General features: G+C 41.2%; 1 protein-coding gene across 1 annotated transcript in view; it reads left to right on the top strand.

Annotated features, from left to right (window-relative positions):
* The first annotated feature begins 1,795 nt into the window (after nucleotides 1–1,795).
* Nucleotides 1,796–17,905, top strand: part of LOC146615047 (uncharacterized) — a 65,672-nt gene continuing 49,562 nt past the window's right edge. Inside the window, exons 1-4 of the mRNA XM_085376552.1 lie at nucleotides 1,796–1,945; nucleotides 6,769–6,834; nucleotides 13,204–13,390; nucleotides 17,049–17,483. Coding sequence (XP_085232678.1) covers nucleotides 1,796–1,945; nucleotides 6,769–6,834; nucleotides 13,204–13,390; nucleotides 17,049–17,483 — 838 coding nt within the window. The remainder of the gene's footprint in view (nucleotides 1,946–6,768; nucleotides 6,835–13,203; nucleotides 13,391–17,048; nucleotides 17,484–17,905) is intronic.

Genomic DNA, 17,905 nt, shown 5'->3' with positions numbered 1-17,905 from the left:
AAAGGAACATAAAGGCTTGTCCCAGTTTTGCCAAAAACATAGTCTATGGACTGATGAGACAAAAGCTGAACTTTTTGCTTTGCTGCTTTAGGACGACTTGCTGTAATTGATGAAACCATGAATTCTGCTCTCAACAAGAAAATTCTTAAGGTGAACCATGAGTTCATGCCATTAAGCTTTGGTTATCTACCAGAACAACGATCTGAAAAACACCAGCAAGTCCACTGGTGAATGTCTCAAAAAACCCAAAGGTTTTGGAGTGGCCTAGTCAAGGAATGGACTTAAGTCAGATCAAGATCTTTTGGCATGACCTCAAACAGGCCGTTCATGTTTGAAAACCCTCTAATGTGGCTGAATTCAAACAATACTGCAAAGAATTTTCAAGTGGGCCAGAATGATGAATGGAAGAATATTTACATTTTCAGTAGTGGACAAGTAGTTTTACATAACTGATTATCATATTCACCATTGAATTATACATAAAAACATCTTGTATAAAGTCTGTAGGAGAGAAAAGAGATGAAACAGCAGATCACGAGAATACCAGTTTTATGTGCAGTTTCTTTTAGTAGAAAAGCCACACATTCCACAAAAATACTTACAGCTTCCTCTGACACGAGTAATTTTATTACAGTGTCTTAGCAGCTGGTATTGTGGGATGTGGATTACCCAAAGTGCACTGCAGGTTCCCCACAGGGCTGAACAGAGAGGGATCTCAGGGAGGCGTTGCTTTATGAAGGGAAATGTAAAGGAGAGGTCTTGATCTCAGACGGTCTCAAGAAGCTTTAGCTCATGTTACAAGTTGTGCTCAGACTATGTTACAGCAAAATCCTTATTCTGAAAGCATTTAAATAAAGCACTCATTTTAGTCCCTGAATGAAAGAACAAATGTCACAAAATGAGGAACTAAAACAGGTGCAAAAGCTGTTCTTTTTACGTACTTATTTATTTTATTTCAGCAGAAACTGGTTGTGCAGAGGTGGCTGATGGTGTCACTATTGTAAATGTTTGGTCCGGTCACCATGGAAAACACTCACTACTTCTCCCTTGGCCACCTCCCCTTGTTAATATTACACCAAGAAATTGTTTACTAGGATTTTCCTGCACAACAAACCTGAAGATGAAAAGCCCGAAGCACAAGACGCACTCTACATAATGAGCTTTGATTGCAAATACAGATAGAAGGCTGTTCCGGGCTTACAAACACACACACACACACACACACTGGTGAACTCTTATTTGTGGAATTGATAGGGTCCATTGTTTCCACAGTGCTTTCCACTATATGCCCTGTAATGCAATTAAGGCCAGGAGATTTATGCTGCTTTGTAGCAGCCCAGAACCTGATCCGTGTTGTGTCTGGAGTCGGACTGAAAAGCTGCCTCTCTGTCCAGCTGGTCCTGGTTTCTGCTCTGGCCTCTGTCAGTGTGTGCAGCTATAGTGCTGTTCACTTCCTAATTGAAAGCTTTGGTTTATTGTAGGCCTGTTTTTGTGTCACATTATTTGCCTGAAAATTTGTAGTGAGCTGAGAAGGGAGATAGCCTCTTTGTGCCCAGTGTCTCTGTTATTGTGTTCACCAAGGAAGCATGCCTGAGAGAGTTGCACTAGTTTAGCTGGATGGTAATTATTAACAGCCATAAGCTATTTGAATAGGCTGCATTTTTTCAGCCTCCCACAGAGAGAGGCTCTGACTGCAAAGTGTAAACGCATAAAACACCTTCTGGGCGAGTGGAGACGTTTTCAGGCTCCTTTTAAAGAGAAAATGAGTAAACTGAAAGCCTAGAGTTCCCTGGACATGTCTGCTGTGGAGAGAAGAGAAGTTTCGGAGGCTCGCTGGGAAATTAGACCTTCCAGAAATCGGGATTTCAAGCATCCACTGAGGCCACTGGTTCTGCCCAGGCATCCTGTCTGCACGAGCACCTGGCCGGCTGGTGGCTCCAATGGGGTGAGTCCATGCATGCCCACCCAGCAGTAGTGGCCTACTGCCGCCACCGCCCACAACTCTGAAATCCCAAATGAAAGACACGTCAAATGCTGCTGAATGAGCCCCATGGCGAGAACATGAGAGGGAAGATCCGTAACACCCGGCACATCTGTCCACCTCTCTGACACTAATGAATGTTAAGTAGGTTAGCTGCTGGTGTGCCAGTGTCCCACCGGTCATTGTGGCCAGTGGTGGCAGCGGGCTGTGCTTTTGTCATGGTGCGCCAACCCCCCGTGATACGTCTAAAATGGCTCGACCACTTACTCCTGCACACAATCCTGACACCAATAGTCACCATATTGATCCCTCGTGCTGGCAGATTAAAGTATAAAAGGAGGTCTGTCCTATCAGCAGGGGTCTCCGCTGACTTCGAGAGCTCATTTCAGGGTCACAGAGTCCTCTCAGCCTCCTGACCCAGACCCTAAGTGAACACACGAAAACACCGGTGCAGGGCAGGACAGAAACCTTTCCAGGGATGAAGTCCATTAAACAGGATTGGTCAGATGCTCACATTCACAGCTCATTATAGCTGACCCCGGGCTCTTTCTCTTTCAGTGTGCTGCTCGTCTTTTCTATCTCTGGCTCTAACCTGGCCAAAGCCATGCTGAGGTGGTCACTCTCGCCTTTTGTTTGCATTGATAGCTCAGCCGTTAACTTGATTGTCTTCTAGACTGGATCGCCTCGTCCGTTGTGTTGCTTTGTCGAGTTCCTCGAGTGTGCTTTTTAAGTTTAGGGACTGTGCAGCTCTTTTGTCTCAGTGCTCAGCGTTACTCAGGCTCTAAGCCTGGGGTGAATTTCCTGAATAGATTGGAAACTGTTTTCCACTTGTGAATAATCTTTTTCATTGAAGAATGATGGACTTCAGATTGTTTTTAAATGACTTTATAACCTTTCCCAATTATTCATAATGGGCAGCAACAGTTCCCTAAGAGCATTGCTGATGTCTCCTTGATATTGTGTTAACGCACACCGGAAAACTGCCAAAATGTGAGGTGCTCACACTTGCTGATGATCAGTTATTCAGATCAGATTATTCCAGTGGAAGCAGTTAGGGTATACTTAGATTTATACTCATTTGAGGGTGTATTTAATTAATTATAAGGCCTGCTGAGGACCAGATTTTTTTTTTTTATCATGCCCTGATCCCTAAAGCCTACTTTCTTTTTCCTATTACTCAATATGAATATACAGAATCTGTATATGACAAGACTTTTTGTACTGGAAGCTTTCTGCCAAAAGGTGGATTCTGTTCATCTGGACATCCACTTGTAGCCTTCAAGTTATTGACCAGTCATGCTTTAGCAATCTGTGTGAAAAAGAAAAGACTGATACCAAACTGAAAGCTTGACACCATAAAGTATTTCTGCATTTGTAAAAAAAACGATTGTCATGAAAAATACCCTTCAACACTTCCAATATATTACTAGAAATTGTGCCAGAAACCTTTAGTCTGATTTTTATTCTAAGGTTTGCACATGTACCACCACCCTAATGGCAGCTTGTTTACTTCCGTAAGCTACCTGCATTGTTCTGGGTAATTTGTGTCCTTGGTGCTGACCTCACGAGCGCCCAGCTCACTGTTCGATTCCTGCTCCCTTAATTAAATGCTGATTAAATGCCTATTAATGCACAATGACTCGCAGACGGGGTGTAATCAGGTAAAACAGAGTTAATAAAACATCCAGTGTGGTGCTGGGGAGAAAAGGAAGAGCTCCCCTGAGAAAGACAGACAGATGGCGACAGGAACCACCAGAGAGAGGACAAAGCAGAGTGGGAGAGGGGATAAAGCAAATACCAGCCACCACTTTGGTGATTAGTTCTAAATTGGTAATTTGATCTAACCGCTTCCACCTACTCATTATTGATAAGACAAACCATATTTGACCATATTTCCCCCTGCTGGCTCAGACCGACAGCACAACACTTCCTGTCCACTTGCCAGCCCACGCCACCCTACGCTCAGCAGTTCTGACAGGAAGTGCCGTGAGGTGGAGCGTCGACACACGCACAGTGGAAATCCCATCTGCCAGGAATCTCCCTAATCTCATCATCTGAACTGAACAAGGAAAAGAGGAGCAGCAATCACTTTAGACAAACCCTCTGTTGGGATTATGTGATGATGGGTCAAACGGTGACATCAAAGGCAGAGCGAGGACCGCGAGTAATGAAATTCTGTTTGAGCTAATAGACCACTGGCTTTCTTTTTTTTCTTTTGTCACGAGTTTGCTTCTTTGTTTGGAATGAATAACATGAAGACTAAATGTTTTCATCGATGAGTTTGGGAAGTGATTTCCAGAAATTTTTAAACCTTTCAGGAAAACACACGTCAGAGATGTTAAAAAAAGTGATTTATGGAGCTATAAGATAAAATGCTGAGTAAATGTAAATTCATAACTTTTATCTGTAAATTTGTAAAGTAGTCTTTACCTCAGACTTGCAACAGTAATCTGATGACATTTGCCTTTCTTGGCCAGGCTTGATTTTTTTACCTGGCAGCAGAAAACATTAATTATGATATCAGAGTGAGGGGTTATCCTTAAATGAGATATCCATATTTTTATTGTTGGCTAGAGCAGCTTTACATGACTCACAGTTAAAAAAAGAAGCTTCTTTATCTTGCTGAGGGTTTGGTGCAGCGCCTCCGCTCCTCTCTTGCTAGGATTGGTTTTCCAATATTTGGACTGAACACTGAAACAGTATATGATCATGAGGAAAAGCCTAATAGTCAACTTTACTATGATCATTATTTTGACATTTATAATTTACATTAAGTTTTCTTTATGTGACAAATGCACATTTAACTAACAGCTCATTTATATACCAGGATAGCAGGATTTAATGAGCCTTTCAAGGGACATGGGCTTCAGAGAAGAATCACCTTTCATTTTGTGTTCTCTGTTAGTTCATTGTTTCCTTTTGGATTTTGAGAAGTGCTGAAGTTCATGTTCTCTATCATTTCATAGTTTCTGTTATAGGGTTATTTTGCATTTCCTTGTGCTCGCGAGTTTTGTTATTTTCTGGTGCTTTGTAATGTTTCCTTATTTTCTCTAGATCTTAGTTTAGTTAAAGGTGACTCTAGGTTTATTGGTTCCCTTTAGCATTCCCATTCTGTTCCTTCAGCCTCGTCTTTGTGCAGGTCTTTATGTCTTTCTTGTTCCTGTTCAGTTGTGTCTCTCTTCCTGTTTAGTTTTGGTGAGTGTTACTCTCTGTGTCAAGTTTTACTTCCGTATAATCATTTGTGTCTGCAAATTATTCCACCTCTCACATACCCTTTAAATGACACTCTCAGGCCGAGCTTAGGATCAGGACTTTTTCACAGTGGTTAATCCAAACCACACAGCAACATATTAATGACTAACCCCATGTTGTGGATGGCTTCATCTCAGAGGTGTCATCTGATAGCATTTGTCTCTTCCTGCTGGGGACTCTCAACAAATTAACCCTCTTACTGCATTTTCCCTATTCTCATGTGTTCATTAGTCTAACCACAGCTTTGTAGTTAGGCTTATATCACAAACCCTCCAAGCACTGTTCATATCCAGACATAGCGTTGCCAAAAAATGTTAAATCCATAATGAGACGCATATTTTTTTAAAAACTAACAATTCCGAAATTAAAATCTTTTTCTAGTTGCATTTATTGAATAATAAAAACTGAACACGATGTTTTTTTCTGCTATGTGACTGCAGCCTCTTTTTTGTTTTGCCCAGTTTTCTCTTTCGGCTCATTTGATTTCTCTACATTTTAATCACAGGCCACCCCAGCCCCCAGCCACTCCATCCTCTGCTGTCTGAAAATGATGTACTTGATTTCACATTCAACATAATTAGCGACAATGAGGTCACTGGGCCACAAGTGCCATGATTTACTGAAAAAAACGGTTGTTTTTCCCCGTCCGTTCATTATTTGGCAGCAATTAAGGCGTCTATTAAGGACGAAGAGCTCGTGAGGTATTTCTGGCATAATGTGTGTAATCATACATAATGTGCTTTGTTGCATACAACAGGTAGGTAGACAAAGGAGGTAAAATGGGCCAGACCTGACGCTGCCCTCTAGCCTCTCATGGTGGCACTGAAGCTGTTTGAGAGCTCCGCAGCAGAGGAAATGGAAGCACGCATCAACCTCCATTGTCTTCCTCCTCCGTGTGCCACTCTTGCCCCATGTCACCTACTCTGGTCTGGGGTTACAGCCCATGAATGAAGGGTGAATCCTGGGAGGGTCTGCTCTCCTGCTCCCTGCAGTGGATCAACTCTGGAGCTGACTCAGTGCTTCTGGGAGCTGCCAGGAGCTGCAAAGAGAGATGGATGAGCTGCTGGGAATTGGCTGGTGTTGTGTCTCCGGGTGATTGATGAGTTAACACAGTGCCTCTTGCTCCATGGGTCAAACCGACACATCGGGACCACAGGACCACCGTACTGTCCCAAGGAAGCTTTATGTTCGAAGAAATGAGGAGCAGACGTTCTGTACACTGAGCAGATGTTGGAAAGCTGGTTGTGTGGGAGAGAAGACTTCATCACAGAGTCCTCAGCTTTTCCTGGAGGTGTTTCACAGCAGCTCAATAATCAAGACAGAGGGGGTTTAAATATCTCCAGAGAGCCCACTCCCTGTGTGGCATTATGTGTTTTCAAATGCTTCAGTCATTGTTCTCAGTCCCAAGGCCTGTGGAGTTAAAATCATTTCAACTCTTTCAACTGATCAATCTCAATCTGATAGATCTGTACTTAAATAAGCCGTCTTTCTGCAATCAATACTGTTAAATGTGACTTATTTTCTTTTTCTTGCAGAGACCCATTTATGTCTCTTTTGTCAGCAAGGCTATCCTGTGGGACAGAGGAGTCTGCCACTACACTGTGAGTGCCCAATTTTACACTTCGTAGCCACAAAGAACCTGAACAGATTTTGGTATTCTTACCTGTTGTTTTTGTGAGATTGTACAAGTGATCCTTCTAGCTTTCCAAACTTGCCATAAAATCATGAATACCTCCTGTTTATAAGTGCGCTCTTGTGAGACTAGATTAAGGGTGTTTCAACCCCTGAATTGTTTAATCCATTTAAATCAAACTTCATTTCCCCTCCTTGGAGCAGTTCGTTTATGCAGATGTGAACACAGTAATCGCACTTGTTTTCAACATGATCTGACGCCGATATGATCATAGTACCAGGTGTACATTACAAGTTTGAGCTAAGAAACTTCCTGTATGCTTTGTATGGAACAATGGATGCACAAAAGTCTGTACAGGCTAGCAACTAGCCATGAAACGAACATAAAGTCTCCATTCTCCAACAGTTCAGAACACAGCATCTTCTTTCTGTTTTTTATCCTCTGTTATTACACATCTGAGCGGATTAAACATTGTGACGTGGTTTGTGCTGATACATTTTGGTTCACTTGGATTTTTCTCTGTGTGAAAAGAATCCAAACTCATCAACTGATTCGGACCAGAACAAATTAACTACAGGTGCCCTAAAAGATATAAGATAAGTCGTTGGAGTCGTAGAAAATGTTAAAAGGGTAGGTTTTGCCATGGCTCACAGCAGAATCTAATGTGTCATAGCATAACAGGAAGTATATTTCATGTCTGCATCACGTATTTTGCTCAGGCAACGCAGGGATGCACCATCGTGATGCACCATGGCTTTTCTCTGCCTAATGGGGCGTCCAGACGGTGGTGAGGTGGCAGCCAGAGTCCTCAGAAAATCAGTGACATTCAGGAACTTCCAGTGAAATAGATGCTAGGACTCAAGATTTCTTAACTTCAAAGCAAAGGTAGTGAATAGATTTAGAAGGGTTCTTGGCAACCAGAGTCAGCAATGTCTGCTTGCAACCAACTGTCAGCACCAAAGTGATGGCTCACTCAAACCAAGTCATGGTTCAGTATTCAATGTTTGTACAAAGACACGAATCGTGACATCTGAGACAGATCAGATGAAAAGTGTTGTTCAGCGACAAAAATATATTGCAAGTTAATGTACAGGATCCAGAATCTATACTTTGGTCCAGATACCAAAGGCCGTTAATGAGTATGCCTCTGACATAAGGGGTATTCGACATGGAGCATGGAGGATCATCCATTTAAGGATGAAATCAGCAAATAAATGTTAAAGTTTTAGCTCTGTTTTCACTCAGAGAACAGGGCAATTTAAATTTTTTTCAAATTCCTGAAAGCTTTTTATAATTTGAACCCTTGCTTTTCCTCTAACAAGCAACATAAAACACACACACACACACATATTCTTCTTCTTCTTCATCTTCTTTCTCTTCAACACTCACGATTCCCCACCTCTCCCCTCTGCTGAAAAGCGTCCGGGAGTGGATGTGCCGCAATTAACAGTGGAGTTGCCATGGGGACAGCACAGTTGTGTGGGCTGGCTTCCTGTCTCGGCCTCTGGTTAAACAAACAAGTAAAGTCGTCGGACAAAGGGGCCCGCTGGTCCTTACAGCCTCATTTACATCCTCAACCGCTTTCACCGCTTCTGCATTCACAGAGTTCATCAGGCCTGGCATCACCCACTGCCATTCTCCAATCTCCTGCGCCCGCTCTGGTTATATCTAATAAATCATGAGGGCATTGTGATGGTAACAACTGCCCGCTGTCATACAGGGGGACAACTTTTACAACAAGGGTAGCTAAGCAGAGAGACAGAGAGGCTGTTGACCCAGACATTGATGCTCCTCTACTCTCACCCAGGATACGAGATGCAGGTCGGGCTGCACAGGTGCCCAAACATGGAGGCAGAGCACTCATATATAACAGGGTTTTTACATAAAAATGTGGTATGTTTGTTTGTTTTTTAGTTTAGGAGCAATATTGTTAGAAAGAATTTACCATATTTAGTTCATCTGAAACTTTATTAGTTCAACAACACCTGCTTCCAAACAATTTCACCAAAATGTCGGAGTTGTGTCAGCACATGGCCATAAAGGAAGTATTAATGGAGTCATTTACTAAACTTTGAGGCACATGCTGTTAATAAATTTTTCCCCAAACTCTGTAAAGTCCATTATTGTAATATTAAAGGTTGTAAACATAGACAGATAAAAGAAGGTTATGAGGAAATACTACTACTATTAATGTTCATATCACCGTTCATCAATAATTACTCTGTGTTAAGTCATTTTGGTGACTGTACATCAGAGGAAGGAAAAACCAATTAATAAATCCCTGATGTAAAAAATGGTTCCAAAACTTTTGTTCAGTTATACGTGAACTTCAAGGGCCTTAGAGGACTCTGAGCACAAACTGTGCGGCAGTATCGTCACATCCTTGCTGTGCTGAGTTGTTTTGGGATCTGTGCGTTTTCGGGGTAAAAGCTGCCGGACCCTCTGGGGCTGCGTGGGCCCGTAAATCAGGGTCATTGTCTCACCATCGAAAGTAGAAAGTTGCTCTGAATGCTAAGCTGCATCTGAGTCTGGCTTCTGACACGAGCTGATAATCAGATTTACTCCCCAGAATCCGCCGGACTCCACAATGTGCCCCACTGTCGTCGTCCCTCACTTTGCCTCTCGCCGGCCCCCTTGCCAGAGTCCCGACCCTCTCCCCTCCTCCCCCACAGCAAAGCTAATTACACCCCGCAGAAACACAAATCTCCATGATTTAAAAAGTCACTCTTTTTCAGGGGTTTAACCTTGTTAGGGCCTAAGCCTGGCTTTCTTGTGCTTCAGCTCTGTGAAGAATTCTCTGTTCCTGCAGACGCTGGGACATAGACACACTTCTGTCTTTGCTCGTAGTCGTCCGCCTGTCAGAGGGTTCACTCAGAGGCAGCATAATTAAGTGTGTGCATGGATGTGTGTCTGCACAACTGCTTATGTATGCTTGTATGCTGTGTACATATGTGTGTGTGCGTGTGTGTGTTTAGAGGTGGTGGTGGTGGGGGGGGTGAAGGAGCACACGCAAGGCTGTCCTCTGCAGGCCATCTGGGACTCTGACTAACTAATAGACTTCCTACATTCATCTAGAAGCGCTACTTGTACATCTCAATCATGTAGCTGTTGACCGCAAACAGGCCCGTAATGACATTAGCCAGCTCTGGCTGTGTGAGGACAGCGTGTGGGTTGCCTGACGCCAGGAGGTTAGCCTGTTTCCTGGGGGCCTGTAGGGCCCCTGATGGAGCCCACACAAGTGTTATGGGCATCTGCAAAAACTACAGTCCTACCTACTGTCACTGCTGGAAATGCCTTCCTCTGTGACATGGGACAGGGAACCTATAAGCCAAATATTAAATACCATAAATCATATAATGCTGTCCACAAGTCTTGAGTCATTATTCATTTCTTTATATTTTGGAAAATGGGAAACAGGTGCAGAGTTGAACTATTCTAACAAGCTTGAAAGTCAATATTTGGTATGACCACCTTTATTTTTCAACACAGCCTGAACTAACTTAGGCAGTTTTCTTGGAATTTCTTTAGGTAGTCCTCAGGAATAGTTCTCAAGCTTCTTAAAGGACACTCAGAGCTCTGGATGTTGGGTGCCTTTAGATCAGGGGTGTCAAACTCAAATGCACAGTGGGCCAAAATTCAAAACTGGAACAAAGTCGCTAACATTTGTTCCAATGTTGTTTCTCATTGTCCACAGCCCCAACAGAGCTGTGGACAATGAGAAAGATGGTGGGCTAACATTAATATTTATTGAAAAAAAATCTTCCTCCAGATTTAAGAATGAATCTCTTCTTATGGACTCAAATAAGTTTTGCTGGAAAACTGAATATGGAACAAGCAAAGCTTAATACTAAACAATATATATATTAGCTGTATAATACCAGTAGGCCAGCTCTAATAGTAATTTGGTATGGCTTCGCGGGCCAAATGTAATTAGGCCAGAGTTTGACACCTATGCTTTAGATGATCTCACACTGCTTCAATAACATTGAGGTTGAGGCTCTGGGGAGGCCAATCCATGCCTGATACTGCTCCAATTCTTCTATCCAGGTATGCCTTTACTGCATACCGTGTGTTTTGGCTCACTGTCATGCTGAATAATGAAGCTTTTGCCATTAGGATGTTTTTTTCCAGATGCGTTGGATGGATCCTTGATGTGATTCTGGGTTAATGCTGCCCCAAACCATGACTGAGACTCCACCATGTTTTACAGATGCTCATCCTATCATTCAAGTTCATTCAGCTGACCCACAGTGAAACCTACCTGCTGTGTGACTAACCAGTAATGATAGTTAGCATTATCACATAACGTAGCACTCCATTAACACATTTACCTTGGTGAAAATGTCAACAAACCAGTGGGTGTCATTATAAGGATAAGACATCAGGAAGTTGTAGAAAGACCTTAGTCCATCATATAAATTCAGTCCATAGATAACTAATGAAGTAGAGGACTGAGTATTTAGACTTCCTGCATTGGTGTGATGAGGTAGGATTTAAATAGAAGTGTTTTTGAAGATTTGGCTGCATTAATATAGTTTTTGAGTGGACTGCAGTGGTGTAGACTTACATTGATATTCATGCCCCGACCTGTCCCACAGAAGGCCACAAGCCTGATGACACCAGCCCTACAAAGAAAGCCCTCCGCAGCCTTTTGAGGGCCTGAGTTTCAGGTATTAAGGAGGCCAAAAGGGTGGAAAAGCAGTGTGGAGGAGAGCAGCCCCCATCGCCACCTCTTGTCCTGGCATTTCTACCTCACTTCGCCTTCTTTACATCACAAGAATGTAAATCTTTAAAGCCTGTGCATCTGAGAGAAAGGGATTTAAAAAGCTGATCCTCCCTGTGTGAGTCACAGACAGTGCCCCCACCTTTCACCCTCTTTCTCTTTCTGTGTGAGCTATTGTTTTCAGACAGATGTTGGATCTGTACATTTACTATTTTTATTCTATAATAAAAGAGTAAGGAGCTGCACTTTGTTGCAGAAGGAGCTGAAATCCAAGTCAAATAAAAACCCTGCATCCACGGGCCATTTATTACGACTGTTTGCTCTCTGAGGGCCGGAGAGCGACTGAATGACTCACTGGCACCAAGGCTGTATGCTGGGCTTGGATTTCTGTGGTTGGCATGCCGTCCCTCCTTCAATATTGACCGGCTTTTATCTCCTGTGTCTCCCTAACAGTTTACTCTAGAGTTTTATCACCCTCGCCATAATTTTCTGCCTCCTCTTGTCATGAAGGAGCTGGGTAAAGAGGAGGAAGCAGGAGTTGCTTTGTGTGCTGATCTGTTTTGTCAACACAAGGGGGCAGTGGTGGTACCATGCATCATTTGAATCTCCCCATCTCCATATACAGCACACCCTACAGCAGGTTTTCTCTTTCAGGCTTTTATTTTGTAACAGCTTAAAGTTTGTATACTGATACATTTGCTGCTAGTTTAGTGACAAATAACAGTTGTTGTACCAAATAAAGTTGAAGGAAAATATTATTTTATTTATTAAATCAGAATTTTTGTGCATATGTTTTCAACCTTTTTATAAATTGGTACCTTATTAGATTATTAATATACAAATATATGTTTTTAATAAATATAATCATTTATGTTTTTCAATGAGGTTATATATTTAAATATGATGGGTATTTTCTTTTAAAGTTATGTTTAATATTTTTGAAATGTAATCAATTTTTTGTCTATTTTCTTTTCTTTTTTAATCTTTTAATTTTATTTATTATTTCCTCAAAATTATTTTTTAATCATGTTATTTATGCTTTTACACAATGTTTAGATATTAGTTCATTTTATTTGAATTAGTATATTTTTTTATTTTCCAAATAAGTTTAAGTAGTTTTTTAATTTGTTATGTAGTTACTATGTGCTTTTAAATAGCCGCCTTTATTTAGTTAATTTGATTTGATTTTAATTTGATCAAATAATATAACATTTTTTGTTTTAGTCATTTTTTAATGATCTGTAATGTGCTTTTTATTGTGTTGAGTGCTTAATGTTGTAAGCATTTTCCCCTCTTTTTTAGTATTTATGTTGTTTACGTGTCATTTTTTTAGTTTATTTTTATTTTTTATTATATTTTATTACTTTTATTATTTTTATTCAATAGGATGTATTTACATCATTCAATATACTTTAAAAAATTACAGTTATTTTACATTGTTGTTGTATCTTTTTGCTTTATTTTTTATTTGTTGGTTCTCCATTTACCTAATCTTCAAAATTCACTTACAGATAGAGTTGATTTTTCACTTTATTTATTCTGTTTTTACATTTATTTTAAGAATAAGAGCATTTCAAATGTTTTTTTTTTTTTTTTTTTTGTTTCCTCCTGCAGGCCCACGGTCGTCCAGCTTTCTGCACCTCTCTGTGTCCACGCTTCCTGTCTCATATGAAGGCTCGTCCTAAAGACTTCTGCCCTCCCTATTACCGGAGCTCCAAGTTCACACAGCAGCGTCCTTCTTCTCACGGAAAGGTCCAGAACACACACGCTTCCACTGCCCCAAAGAGCCAAATGCTTCAGGGTGAGGGGTTATTAATGAAACATCTGGACCTTTCACTGCTGACTCCTTTATCTCCACAGGCCTGCTCAGTAGCAAAAGCTAGCAGCCATCAAGCTTGACGTTAGCTGTGTGTGTAGTTGTGTTTGCTTAACTCCAAATCTATCCTCTCTAGCGAGGACGTACCCACAGCGCCGCCCTTCTGGTGGTCTCCTGGAGTGAAAAGCCTGGTGCTGGGAGACCTACCGCTCCTTTCAGAGCCCAGCCTCTGATGTGAAGGCATTTCTCCCACCACACACCTCAGCAGGGCACCACTCCCAGAATGCTCAGCTGAATGTGTGTGAATGTGTGTGTACAGCAGAGGAGGGGGCATTTCTTAGGATCGGGGTCTAATACTAATTATTCTGCCATATGGTGGTCGGCTCCCTCACAATCGTCTTTAACCCTCCTCTCTGAAGAAACGTGCTGCGCCCAATGCCATGGCTTTGCACTCTGACACATGTCATTCATATGCACATCAACACACGCACGTACACACCAGTTCATGTGCACGTGTGTGTGTGTGTGTAACAGATGGGAATGGCAGGGCATTGTAAGAGGAGGCAGTGCAGAAATGTGCTTTCCAGCGCGTTCTCTTTATCCCCCTGTGCTGACTCCTCTTGGCGACAGACCCCCAGGAAACAAGAGCAGATTGTCTGACACCCTCCACCCCTGCAGCGCCACCACCACCACCACTACTACTACTACACACACACCCTCACAGCAGTCAACAAAAAAAAAGGAGGAGTGAGAGGAAATGGGCGGTGTTGTATGGATTTGAAGTTTGTGGAAGAGAATCTTGGAGCTATGAAAGGAAATGTGGAAAGAAGAGCCGGAGAGAGGGGATAATAGCTGTGGTAGGAAGAGAAAGGAAGTGGGTTCAGGTTTGGACTGAATGTGGGCATTAAAACACATTTTGTGGATATTAAGTGTCACAGTGAAACATAGTAATTTATCCGATGCCACAAAGTTCACAAAACCGCCTCATTTAGTTTATTTTGTATATCGAATGTCTTTAAATCATCTTGTTTGTTGGTTAAAACAAGCGAATCTTGTTTTTTGTGTTTTCTGTGATTTGCTGTGTTCGTTTTCATTCCCCATTAACAGTTTTACTTACACAAGTTCATTTTACTACTTTAGCCCTTATACAAGAGAGAATTTATGTTTACTTCCAGTCTTGTGTATTCACTACGTCTCTGTACTTAAAAATGAAGATTTCAAACATAACATCCATATTCGGGCTTAGCGGGGGATCGGGGATCAAACCTCACATCAGAGATCAAAGTTCAGCTCATATATGTCACAGATTTTTACACATCATTTGCATTTTAATGGACTGGGTGACGTTTTGTGATATTAGTGTTACTCTGTTCAGAGCTGCTGTTCAGCTAAGATAGTAACACTGAAATTCACTGACTGTCTAGAGCTTTATTTTTTTTTATTATGATATTAATTAAAGAAAAGTTTGGTTTAGTTAAAGGTCAACTGTTAAGACTTCTTTTTAATCCTTTTTTTTTGTAAACCAGATTAATTATTAAGCTAAATGAAAAGGCAGACACATTTATTGTGTCTTTATGGAGTTTAGTTGACAGATTATGGAAGATGAAGGATTAAAGATGGACCTACCTCTGTTCGAAAGAATCAGAACTTTTCAAAACTTATAATTATTTGTCTTGTAAATTCTGTGTCTGAATTTAGGTTCTCGCTTTTTCTTTGTTGTTAGCAGCTGCTTGAGAGCTGACAGGTTAGTGGAGTTTAGTCAAGGTATTTCTAAATATGTGCAATTGATTATAGCATTTGTGTTGTTGAGATATTTGTATATGTGTAAATATATGTTTGATTGTATTGTATGATTATTGAAAATATGTAGAAAATGAAGCCAGTTGTTTTTTAGAGGGGTTTCTGTGTGATAAGATAAGATAAGATAAGATAAGATAAGATAAGATGAGATGAGATAAGATAAGATAAGATAAGATGACCCTTTATTAGTCCCACAAGTGGGAAATTTGGTTGGTCATAGCAGAAAGTGGACAGTACAAAGTTGAAAGGAGCAAAAATTAAGAAATACAATAGAATAAAACAAAATAGAACGAAATAAAATAGTATGTCAAAATTGCACATGTTGCATCAGAAAAAGAAATAAAAATCCAATATATTGGCCCTCCGGATCAGCCTGTTCATCCCCAGCAGAGATGCTGCTGTCCCAGCAGACCACAACGTAAAAGATCGCTGACGCCACCACAGAGTCACAGAAGCTCTTCAGGAGTGGGCTCATGTCTCTTTGGTTGAACCTAAAGCTACGGCTGGCCAAACTGACATGACAACATGTTCCTGTTTTGTCTGAGCCAATGTGCTGCTGAGACAAAATAGTCAGCAACAGGACGATTCATCCTGTTGCTCACCATCCGTTTTGCTGTGAGCCGATCTCTTCATTTGTAGCATTTTGTAACGTGTTAGTAATTCTCTATTATCATTAGGAATGGCCGGGTTTGTGTTTCAAGTTAAACTCTATACTCATACTTGAGAAGAAAGTAAAGAAAACTCTGAAAGCTATAAACTTATCACACAAACATCAAAATTCAAAGATTACAACCAAAATTTAAAAAAAAAAATTAAAAAAAAAAACAGTCTAAAGCCGCTACTCTTCCACATCAAAAGGAGCTAGTTGGGGTGGTTTGTGCATCTGGTTCCCAAATAAGCAAAAGAAGGGCGATGGATGGGAAAAATACATAATAGTAAATTGGAATACACCAAGGACCACGACAGGATGGTCTGAGATTTTAAACTGTGAAAGCGGTAGGGGTGTACTCACTAATTCCACCTGACAGATATGTTTTTTTTAATTTACTTATTTAAATTGTGTGTCATTTATTTGAGTCTGTCACCTTTAAGCGCTGCTTAGTGTTTCTTATTGATATACCGTACACATATACTGCACACAGCTGTACATGCAGTTGCAGGTTTGATTCATTTGTCTTCTTTTTTCTGTGCGTCTTTCTTCATCATACTTTGAAAAAGAAACATTCAAACTTTTAATTGGTTCCAGAAAGTTGGTATTTTTGTTTATCTTTAAGCAATCTTCTGCACATTTACGTTTTATTCTTTTCTTTTCATCTTTCATATCTGATTCATATGCCACTTTTTGAACCGACCCTTCTCTCTTTCATTTTATATATATCTTTGATGTTATTGTAAAAGCAGAGTGACGTCTGAATCTCTCAGTTCTTACAGAAACAAACAGAGCTTGTGATGTTTTCCACACACTTGTTGCCACAAACAGCTTGCAGGACGCCTCCAGTGTATACTGTTGTAAGTGTTTAGATAAAAGGTCCCCTGCCCTCAGGTCTGATGCTTGTTGTGAATATGGAGTTGGGAAACAGGCAGCTGCTCCAGTGGGGTGATTTCTTGCAGCCTTTGTTAGCAGGCCGATCCACTCAGCAGGGAAACAAGTGTCTGCTCCAGGACTGAGGAAAGTGGGAACAAAACTGTCACGAGCAGACTCTGGAAGTTTTAAAAATGAACCACAATGTGTTGACCTTTGAGGAATAGAAGAGTGGATTTATTCCCTTGATTCAGATCCATATTTAAAGTCAGCTCTGTGGCTGATGTGAATCTTTACTGATATTTATTTGTGTTTTTATAGAAGGACACTTCCATCATATTCCCATCAGAAGAGCGGGCTTCGTGCAGAACGTTGGTCTGATTGCAGGAAGTCGCTCTGCTATAGTCATTCCCTGTGCCCAGCTCCCCGCTGCTCCACCCAGCCTTAATCCAACACCACCCTACAACAACACGCCTCACCCTGACTCTGAAAGACAGGAGAACAACTCAAACCCCACTCCAGCATCTCCTCATCCTCTTCCTCCTGTGAAGGAGAAACCGCTTGGGGGGGAAAAGGTGTCCCTACCCGCAGTGCTGGAGCCCGACCTCAGACCTGCTGGATCAACCCTCTCACCACCACCCAGCTCCCTCTCCCGGGGGTCTTTTTCAGATTTAAGCCGTCCACCTTCCAGTTTATTCAGTCGGAGCGCCGACCTCAGCAGTGGCAGGAGCAGCGTCCTCTGTGACAAAACATCTGGTAAAAATCTCAGTTAGCCGTTTTCATGGCACCTTTAAGACTTGTATGAATTATAACTTATATTTACTAATCAAGTACTTCAGGCTGATTTAAATGATGTTTTCAAACACTCAAACCCCAAATATATTTACTACAAACTAATATAAATGGTACAGTATAGTAGAAATAAACCTGCCAATACTCCAAAATGTGAGAAATTTTATTTCTCAAGAAGAGATTTAAGCATTGAGGGAGTTGTAGCTCAGGTTGCAAAGGTGTTCTTGGGCAATATATTGAACTCCAGTTTCCCTTGATGGATTAATATCATCATACCTTATACATGAATTCAGAAACATAGAATATCTAGTGTGAATAAAACAGTCTACATGTAAGTAAACCAGATCTTAGAAAAGGTTAAAAAAGCAAAAACACAAAAAAACAGA

Source organism: Diplotaxodon limnothrissa, linkage group LG17 (assembly GCF_057381915.1).
Source record: "Diplotaxodon limnothrissa isolate DT_005_m linkage group LG17, D_limnothrissa_male_GT1.1, whole genome shotgun sequence".
NCBI classification, from domain to species: Eukaryota; Metazoa; Chordata; class Actinopteri; order Cichliformes; family Cichlidae; genus Diplotaxodon; species Diplotaxodon limnothrissa.
Note: the sequence above shows the minus strand (reverse complement) of the source record. Positions and strands in the feature narration are given on the sequence as shown.